General features: G+C 46.6%; 1 protein-coding gene across 2 annotated transcripts; it reads right to left on the bottom strand.

Moving 5' to 3' along the window:
* Positions 1–5,245: 5,245 nt before the first annotated feature.
* Positions 5,246–7,573, bottom strand: LOC541633 (response regulator 7). Of its 2 annotated transcripts, none has more exons than XM_020551750.1 (6): positions 6,988–7,173; positions 6,795–6,886; positions 6,459–6,536; positions 6,292–6,362; positions 5,749–5,956; positions 5,246–5,663 (listed from the first exon to the last, which is right to left on the bottom strand). In XM_020551750.1, the coding sequence occupies exons 1-6, from the start codon at positions 7,013–7,015 to the stop codon at positions 5,520–5,522; spliced, it is 621 nt and encodes a 206-aa protein (XP_020407339.1). In that variant the 5' UTR covers positions 7,016–7,173; the 3' UTR covers positions 5,246–5,519. The 2 variants fall into 2 exon arrangements, with proteins under 2 accessions (XP_020407339.1, NP_001104858.2); NM_001111388.2 differs by lacking the exon at positions 6,988–7,173 and adding an exon at positions 7,180–7,573 and having other exon boundaries at positions 5,323–5,663.
* Between the last annotated feature and the right edge of the window lie 3,123 nt (positions 7,574–10,696).

Raw genomic sequence — 10,696 nt, 5'->3', positions numbered from 1 at the left:
AAGGTGATGCTTGCCGAAGGTGTTGAAAAGCTCAGGAAATGGAAGTGAGTTCACCGGAGGTGGGCGCCAATGTTGGGGACTTGTTCTCAAGTGCTATGAGTTAAGAACAAGGCAACATAGAAAATGTTAATCGTTAAAGTCCTTCGTCCTCCGGAGCATTATTTCCCTTAGGATTTAATGGCTTGCGGACGAAGGTTATGAAGGACATACCTTCATAGATTCATTGAATAATGACGAAGGATGAAATATAAAAAATGTAAGGAATATAAAAGATAACATGAACAATCATTTATTATTATCAAGCATAAACGAAAACATCGTTGAATTACAAGTGTACCTTTAATCGGAAGGAGATGACAATACAGGCGTGACGTAAAAAGTGAATGCCAAGTCAGCGTGAACAGTACGGGGATACTGTTCACCTATTTATAGACACGGGACACAGCCCATGCAAAATTACATTCGTGCCCTTTACATTTGATAATAATTCTATAGTAGTCTATCGAGGTCTGAATGGCCTTTTCATCTTTAGGTCGGTTTCACTCTTTGCTGTCACGCCGAAGCTTTCTTGTTCGCACCTTCGGCGCTGTATCAAGCTTCGTATCATTCTGGTCTTACTGCGATGCCGATTTGAGTCCGAGGATACCTGTTTACACATTGTACTCCAGAAATACTGTTAAATCTTGTTTTTGAGGACCTTCGGATGCCGAAGGTCCCCAACAGCTTTGTTACAAGAAGATTTTCTTGTTGTCCCTCGTGATAAAGAAGAGTTGTGTGATGATAATACTATTATTTCTATGTCACAACTAGAGAACAAACTTGATGTTGTTGCTTCTGATCCTATTAATTGTGCCAAAATTAGAACATTTAATCCTATAACTAGTGCGCATGATGAGCTGAAATTGTTATCTTCTTTAAATACTTTGGGCTATATTGAATTTGATGTTCTATGTAATCTAAATAATTTAGAGGAGAAACTTTCTTTTAGTGTTGAATTGCCATGGTTATCTAAACATACATATCATGTTATTGGAAGATATAATTGGAAAGGAGAATATATGGTACATCGAGTATATATTTGTTCAAATATGAAATCTCCTTTTGTCATGAAACAATATGATCAATTAGAGGGTTGTGTTAAAGCTAACAATATCATGTCCAGTTCCACTTGTCCTCTTTGTATGTTTTACAACAATAGGGTCAACTTCAAGAAGGGGAGCAAGGTTGGACGATATTAAGTACTACATCAACACCTTATGCAGGCACCAACCACTTTGAGTCAAGGATGACGCAAAACCACGAAGATGAGAATGATGAGTACATGAAAATAAACTATATGGTTAAGGCCCAATCAATCATAGATTGCCAAGCTCAAGAGAACTTGAAGTGTAGTTTATTCGTGAATTTAGTTCGGACTATAGGAGTGGGTCTCACGAAAATGAACGCTCATGCCACATACGGACTCTTTTTTCGATGTTTTAGATATCGTTGGAAAGCTAAGAAGATAAGATTTCCAACCCATCTAGTCCCACGTCAAAATATGCTCCGATCTAATGGGAATCATCATAACAAGATGATGTCCAGAATCTGCCAGAAATCAGCGACGTATGTTTCTTGGCATAAAGGCCTTGTACATTCAAGAGTTGCTCGCCCACCCCCTTGGCCACCACCTAAGTCGAGGACGACTCCAATTCAAATGGGGGAGGATGATGATGACAACACTTCCATACAAACTATGCATGGATCGACAACACGAGCACATCCACAACAGCTAAATCTCTAGGTTCGTTCTTGTGGTGGAACCGCCCAGATTATTCCAGTTTAAGTGCCTTGGTCTTTCCTTGAGGGCAACGACACATGCTTAAATCAGAATAAACTGTCAATTCCTCGGATCTAGCCCGATTGAAGCCAGATACCAAGGATCGAGTACCATTTGCTCACACGAAGGTGAGGCACAGAGAAATACAATAAAACATAATCCCCTAATCGGATTACCCGTAACAGCTTAACGGAAATGTCATGCTTGTTTCCCATCGAGGGTAGCATGACGTGTTCCCCCCTTCCTCCTCGCAGAGAGGCGACGAAGGGGTGTATAAATCAAAAAGTCGAGGCACCCCTCGATCGTCCTTTTGCTCAGCGCAAAGGCTCGGGGGCTGCCCTCGCAAACCACACTAGAGGTTCTAACACATCGGCCAAAGGTGAAATTGAACCCACCACACCAATGGCGGTAACGAATGAAGCCCCAAAGGAGTCTACTAGTCCTTCGGGGCTACACCCGATGGGTGCGCTCGCGTGCACCCATCAGAAACTAAACCTTCCACTCCTCAAGAACATAGCGCACCCACACAGAAAGTGGCAGAGCCTCCATGCAAGTACCAAAGTAATTCCTTGGAAGGCTCGGGGGCTACTGTTGGGTGTGATAATTAGGGGTACCTAGATTACAACTCTAAAAATGCGCTTATGAAAGGTTACTTTCCCAGACATAATCCTCGAAGGTAAGAGGCCAAGTCACCTCCTCATCTGAGGCCCACCGTAGGGGTCTTCCCATAAAAGTGCCATCCTAACCGAGCCCCGGTTCCAGGCCCTCCAAAATCACCGCCTAAGGCAAGTCTTCGTCTCGCTCGAGCCTCTCGCAACTCATATCTCCTGTTTTTGCCTCGCCCGAGGTCACCTCGCTCTACAATCGACCATATCTGTCTCGCCCGAGCCCATCTCAAGCGAAGAGGACAAGGCGCACCCGAAGGCCAGCGGGGACACTCGCATTTAATGCGCATACCTACCCCACGTAGAGGCACAAGAGCATAGTGGCAACAAGACAGTGGTCACGTCCGGGCGCAACAACATGATTACACATGCGCCACTATGCGCGCACGCCGCCTACCATCCCCGGATGGGACACCTAATACAACGGAAGAGCAGAGCGGCCCTCGATCGCAAATCTCCACCTCGCCCGACACCGGGCTCTCCCTCGGGTGCAATCTCCATCTCGCCCAACGCTGGGCTCGCCCTCGGGTACCGTCTTCTCCTCGCCCGAGCTCGCATCGGCTACCTGCTCCACCACGAATCCCGCGGGCAACCACTCCGCCAACTGTGGTGCACGTCAGGGAAAGCTCGACCATTGCCTCAGGAAGACTTCCACCTCGCCTGAGCAGGGCTCTGACCTCGATATCCACAGCGAAGAACTCCCAACGTCACCCAGCACAGGGACGCTGACGCGTCGCGTAAGCAGGCTTTTACCCATGCCAAGGTCCTGTTACAACCACTACGGTATGGACATCCCCTCCCTTGAGGGCTCTGGCGTGTGGCCAACCCCTCGGCCTCGGCTCTCACCGGGAAAACAGCAGGCTCAAGTCAACAATGCAGTGCAAGGTCGTGTCATCGCTAGGGCGCCAAGACGTTTCCCCTGGTAGCACGACAACCTCCGACTCGACAGTGTACAACCCCTAGGTGTATAAATAGGGCAGTTTAGATTTGTCGTTTGTATTAATCTTTCAAATCTTGGTTTAATTTGATTTTGTAGGGATCGAGGGTTGAGGACCACAACACGCCACGACCGGTGATACCAGCACCAGGAGGAATTTCTGGACGGGAGGGAGCTACTACACAGGAGGTTAGTTTGTCAAACAATTGAATTTAATATTGTTCAACTTAACATTGTAATTATTAATGTATTCTTCTTTCTTTCAGACTCTAAACCAGATAGACGACTTTGTAAACAAGTTCTTCACTTCTAGAGGTAGTGATCACAACTCAAACGACCCCTATATGTGATCAATTGACTTTTGTGGTGCATTTTTTGGCGATGCCATGGATTTGTTATGGACTATAATGGATTCTGTTGTATGTGTTACATTGTGATGGATGTAATATTTTTGTGGTAGATGGATTGTGATATTTGTGGTGGATTTGTGAGAAATTGTGATATATGTGATGGATTTGTGTTGCTGTGGCATACATGTATTGCTATTGAAATTATTGTTAATTTTAAATTTTTCATATTTTTTCTCTCTAAAAATGATTATTTTCGGCGGTCTGGTCCTAGCCGTTGAACATTTGCATTTATAGTTTTGGATGACTTATTTTCGGTGACCCAAGGCTGACCGCCGAAAATAGTCTCTTATGTTCGGCGGCTGTATCAGAAGCCGTGGAAAAAAGTCATTTTCGGCGGCATATGGTTGTGGCCGCCGAAATTAAACGTCTATTTTCGGGAAAAAAAAATTGGCGGCCAAAAACCATCGAAAATAAGGCTTATGCCGCCAAAAATAGTTTATTTTCGGTGCATAAGACTTATTTTCAGCTGTTTTGGTTGCAGAAAATGATTCTCATTCTTGTAATATTGTATTCCATTGAATGCTATTTAGAGGATTTTTTTTGTGTGTACGACATGTGGGTTTCTAACACCTGATGCATGTAGTCATTCATTTGCCCGTTGCTATCACAAGGTACGTACACACACGCGCTTGACAAAGTTTAGTAATATTGACGTTACTGCAATAGTGTAATCGTGGAATTAGCTAGAGATAGCCAAACGGCCGCCCGGGCCGGGCAATGTGCAATGCGAGGTGGTATCAGAGATGGCTAAACGGGCCGTTCGACTTGGCCCGGCCTAGGTTCGGTGAAGCTCAGGCCGTTTTAGGTATGGTCAGGCACGGTTAGAAAATCGGATCGGGCCATTTAAACCCGTGGGTTCGTTTCTCTGTTCGAGTCTGGCCCGCAGCGAGCCTAAATGGGTCGGACCGATCCGGTAAGCATGGAAAAAGCGGGCCGAAAAACAGGCTAAACGGGCTGATAAACACAGTTTAATGCAAAAAAACGGGTTTGACAGATTTAGAGGTAAACGGACCATGCTAGGCCAGCCTCCGTGCTTAGTTTTTTGCCCGTGTCAACCCGGGTCCGCATAGAATCGGACCGTTCGGGGATCAGGCCCAAACAGCAGGCTTCATGCCGGACTCACGGGACTCGTGTTTATTGGTCATGTATAGAATTAGCACAATATTTTTGCTTTCCCCTAAGATCAATGTGGCGTCATATGGCGGTCAACTTATGCAGTTTTGTTTGTGTCACTGACGCACAGCGTGACCGCGGGTACTGAGGTTAACAGCAGAGCAGGTGGGCGTCTGCGTCCACCCCACCCGCCATAAGAAATGGCGTCTCTGGCAGTTGCATCGGCAGATCAAGCCGGTATCTTGATTAACAGGGACATTAGATACCCTGACCCACTCATACCGTGCATTTACACTATATATAATCACCATCACCTTATCGCGCCCACTTCTTGTCGCTTCCATCAACCAAGCAAACGATACGACGCCCCCAAATGCAAGAACAATAATCTAGCCAAAAAAATAAATAATAATAACCACAAAAAAGCTGGTGAAAAGTGAAATGGAAATATAGGGAGCGGCGAGCAAGAACTGGTGGCTCCTCATGCCAGGACTGGATTACAGGGGGGAATTGAACTGAAAGCCTGGAGCCTTAGTGGTTACACTAATAATACCGCATCGCGGTTCCAGTCGACCTCATGCAGACCACAGGGAGAGGACGGAGCCATTGGACCATCTGTGGAGGAGCTCGGTCAGGCACAGCACCGCGTACGCGAGCAGCACGAACTTGAGGAGGAACTGGAAGTAGTGCGAGAGCTCAATGCTGGAGGCATGCAGCACCTGGGGGTGGGGGGCATCCATTGAAATTATAAGCTCTGGCTGATCTTCTGAAGGAGGAACAGCAAGAAACGATGAATAACAGTACCATGGTTAATCCCGTCGTCGGTTGCGATCTGTGGCCAGGCGCGGCGACCTGATCCGACCGCAGCTTTCTGCTGCTCCTCCTCAAGCTCTCGCACTGGTGGGCCGCGTCGTCCCTGGGTCTAGCGGCGCTGGAGCAGTTGCGCAGGCGCTGCACGTCCTTGGTCTTGAGTGGCTTGAGGATGAAATCCTCGGCACCGGCGGTTAGGCATCTGCTTTATGACCCCATCCATCAACCAAAAAAGTTTGAGAGAGGTCAGAGGTGGTGGTGGTGGTGGGCGCGCCTGTTAGTAGTGCTGATGTGCAATGCAAAATCTACCAAACCCTTTCGCCTTTGGGGATGGGAAAAGGCGCGCAAATCTGAATCCCGCCGGCACAGAACATATAGCCAGAGAGGAAAAGCGGCTTTCGCTCGATGTAAAATGTAAAAATGTAACCAACGGCAGGAATCTGCTTTGCCTTTGCGCCAGGCAGCGATATGAATTAATACGGCGAGAAGAGAAGGGTTTTTTTTTGGGGGGGTTTCATTGGTTCGTTTGTTCCTCACCTGCTGATCCTCTGGGGCTCGTTCTCCGACGACATCACCACCACCGGGATCGGGTTAGGGGAGCTCAGCGCCTGCCAGTTTGTCCAAGTAGTATAATTTCTTTCAGCGGAGAGAATGGCAGGATTGTTATATTTTTCAAGTCAAGAATAAGGAGGGAGATTAACTACCTTGATGGCCTTGAGCAGGTCGTAGCCAGTCATCTCCGGCATGCAGTAGTCCGTGAGCACGATGTCAATGGTTATCCGCTGCAAAAACCATTCTTATCTCAGTTTCATTTCTGCTTGCACTTGCACTTGCAGTCAAAGATCTCATCACGTCATGAGAACACGGTCTATGTTTTTTTTCCTTGGTAATACTAACGCACTAGAACTAAATCAGTACACTAAAGGAAACCTTTCTCCATTTCTAAGAGACAGCTCGGCATCTGCAGACATGTACGGTGGCCTACGATTGGGCGGCGAGTACATGAGACTGGGTATAGGTGTGGTACTGGTAGTACTCACATTAGCATCAGCGGCACATGAATCCAGCTGGCCGCCTTGCTCCATCAGCCGGAGATGCTCCATTGCCTTCTTGCCGCTGTCGACGGCGGTAACTGAACCAAACGAGGAAAGGAACGAAACCCGGGCCTTAATTAGTTCATGCTGCGGAAATTTAATTTCGTTTTTTCTTCAACAGTACTGATAAGCAACTGACAGACGACGAATGGATGAAGCTTGATCATGCCATGCAATTCCTATGCATAGCCATAATCCCGGATCAGAGTACACGGGCCGCCGAGAAGGGTCGTCGAGACCAGCAGAGGGGAGGAATGGAGTGGCCAGACGGAACGGAAGGGACCGGACGAGAGGGGAGCAAGCGAGGAGCTGAGGAGCAGGAGCCGCTGACCGTGGAATGGCGCGGCGCCGCCCTGGTGGTTGTGGTTCCGGAGCAGCAGCTCCACGACCTTGCGGTCGACGGGGGAGTCGTCCACCACCAGCACCCTCACGGCCGGCGCCGCCTTCACTTCTCCTCCCTGTCCCATCCTCTTCCCTCCAGGCCCTCGCGATGGTGTGGACGGTGGTAGTGATGGTGAGAAGCAAGCGAGAACCCAGGCGAGACGACGGGACGGGACGGGACGGCCCAGGAACAACCGACCGGTAAATAAGGGGTGGAGCGATGAGAGAGAAGAAAGGAGCTCTCCGTCCCCGGGTCACAGTCTCCTCACAGTGCAGGCCTGCAGAGAGAGAGCGGAGGAGGAGGAATGGAGGGAGGGAGGGAGACAGGGCGCTGAGCTCTGCTCTGAACCCGGAGCAGAGAGAGAAGGGAAGAGAAACGCAGCACAAGAGAATAGATGAACACGAACGAGGAGGAGACGAAGGGTGGGGCCCCAGCGGGGTTGGGAGGGTGGTGGGCCCGCGGGAATGCTTTCCTTCCTCCGGATTTGCTTGTCGGGAGAGAATCTCTCTCCACGCTTTCTCCTCCCTCTCTCTCTCCCTCTCTTTTGCCGAACCAAATCGAGTCAAGTGGCCGTATAATAAATGATAGCGATAATGCAGCCGAGTTCCGTGAGATGACAGTGATTTGGTTTTAATTGCAGATATGCTACCAGATCACGAGTCCAAGCTGGTAGGGCACACGCATGAGATGACAGGGAAGCACTGGATTTACTCACTATTAATAATGTACCAATATTTCAGTATAACTACCAAGTACTGTATTTTATTTTTGTTGCTGTGCAGTCTGATTTTTTGATCTTGAAAACAAAAGAAACGACTGACGGTACCGAAATGTCGTATCGTGATACATGACATTCTATTTTCTTTTCGGAGAACAAGGATAGAAAATCACCTATACAAAATCAGTTCACTTGAGTCCCATCCCATCCCATGGTGTTGAAAACAAGTTGGGTGCACGTACCGAGCATTGGGTTGGTGGGTGGGTGGTGGCATGGCACAGGTTTGCCCGGCAAAACTCTGCTCAAAGGCACGCGCACGATGGCGTCCGGTCCGGCAAACAGAACCTCCATCCGGGGCATCGGACGGTCCGGGTCAGCGGACGGCGACGGGATGCGTCACCCTCGCGATCGCGGAGGACCCAGATCGCCAAGATCTCTCCGGCCCCACCTGTCACACGCTCAGTCCGTAGCTGTCGACGGCATCTTTCGTATCGTGGTGGAAATGCACTGGGGCACCAGCTGCCAGGTGGGACGTAAGAAATGGCAACTTACACCACTGTACTAAGCAGCATCTCCAACCAAGAGCTCTAAAATAGAGCACTAATAATCAAAACGGGACTATATTTAGAGTGTTGCTTAGTCTTCAAAAGAAACTTTTACCTCGACAGTTAAAACTTAAATAATGCTATTTAGCAGTAAATTACGGTATTAAGAAATAAATAGTTGGATATTAAGAGAAGATGAGGATAGGTCTCTAATATATCGGGTACTACATTTAGGACCCGATAGACGAGCTCTGTAACTGTTTCATGAATTTTTGTGAAATTGGAACACTATTGGAGGGCGCTTTATGATCTCGAGTCCTATATTTTAAAATAAGCCACATATAGAGCCCCTCTTGGAGATGTTGTAACAACTATATGTTTAATTTCTGGTTGAATAAATTTAAGCTACTTATGTGTCAACGGGTTCCTTGAGAATAAATATGTCAAATTTTCTCGATGTTGGACATGAAATCTTATCCTTTTCTCGGTCTTTCCATACATCCCCTAAGGTAGCCCCATGTCCTTTCTGCTTAGTGCCATGGTTCTCCATCTCCTCTCCTATAGTGTCTAGCCCTAGTCCTCATCCACTCGACCTATAGCCTTGTCCTCTTTGCCTTCGTCCTTTATCCCTACCTTGTCCAGCACCATACTTGTGGGCGATATCTCCTCTATCTCTATATGCTAACAAAGTCTCATCGTCTCGTCTATCACTCGTCAAAGTTGATAGAGATTATTAGAGATGAAAGAGAAGTAGAGTAGGGTAAATCTCTATGTCATTCTGGCACCGAGAAATTTAACAGATTTTTCCCTAAAATTATGTTAAAAGATTAATAACAATTTTTATTTTTTTCACTCATATAGCATAAAAAACCAAACCCTCATTCTATCAACAAAGTTTTCAATGGCATTGACTCGCTGAGAATGGGTGATCAAGGAAGATCACAACGAGATCTAACTAATCAAAAGATAGGCAAATCTTCATCTAGATCCGTGGCCAAAGCAAACAGGTGTGAAAACTTAGACTATGAATTTGACGTCTTTTTTTCACGAAGGTCGAAGGTGAAACTTGCCTCGATTTTTAACATTAATAGTTGTGTTTGTGTTCAAGAATTTTTTGTGCGCTTGATGTGATGCTTTGTCGCTGGCTTAGCTTAGCACATGGGAGCTCCCTTGAGCTTTTATCCAGCCTTTGTTGAGTCATATGGGTCGCATATATCCCCCATATCTTTTGATGGCAATTGTTTTTGGTTAGGAGATCCTCGTGTATCGTCAACCGAATAAAAAAATGGTACGATTAGATGGCAATCTCCCCAAATCCCAACAGTTCACTTTAAAAATCTGCAGCTTGGCCTTGCTTCGGACAAACAAAGCTTGTAGAATATTGATCCCGGAGAAGTTTCTCCTCCTTTTCGCTTCTCGGGAAAGAAAGTGGTTGGCTCTAGTCAGACGCATGACTTTATATATATATATATATATATATATATAGACTTAGTTTAAATATACTATAGCTGAGTTACTAAAATTTCAAACCTGCAACAACATATAGAATAAAACTCTAAGTAGTTAATTACTCAGCAAGACTTATCCGACCAAAGAAAAGACTCTCAAGAGTATGTTGTTTTAATAGGATTCAAGGTAAACCTCATCAAGTTTAAAAGACCTTTTGCAGAAAAATCCTTGTTATGTTACACTTGTTAACTACGATGCAAGACTTGGCCTAATCTAGCTTTCTTTTAATCCTTCTTATGTTACACTTGTTAACTACGATGCAGGGTAGTGATCTAGTCTTCATATCCGAAAAGTAACAGCGATCCTAATCGATTAATACCTACCTGGGGATCTCTAACAACACCACATATGTAGCACTTAACTCTTGCATATGTTAACCCGCACCCGGGTTTCTCAAGACCAAAACGGGTTCACACGACCCGAGAGCACAGTACCCCACCATTCAGCCTCTTGCTAGGCGTGGGCACATGTCACTCTCGCTATCTCTCCACTCCCAGTGCGTGCGAGTTGTTCTGTTATTGGTCCGGCCGAGGCAAAGTTTGCCCATGACGAGGCATGTGGACAGTTAAATGGTCCGAGATCAACAAATCTACTTTCGTTACCGTCCGTAATCGACATAGACAGACGACCTTTCTTGTTCAACGTCTGGTCTCAAATTATTATTTACTTCCCAAAACCATGTACCTGACAGAGG

Source organism: Zea mays, chromosome 4 (genome assembly GCF_902167145.1).
Source record: "Zea mays cultivar B73 chromosome 4, Zm-B73-REFERENCE-NAM-5.0, whole genome shotgun sequence".
Lineage (NCBI taxonomy): Eukaryota > Viridiplantae > Streptophyta > Magnoliopsida > Poales > Poaceae > Zea > Zea mays.
This window is presented reverse-complemented; position numbering and strand designations above follow the sequence as displayed.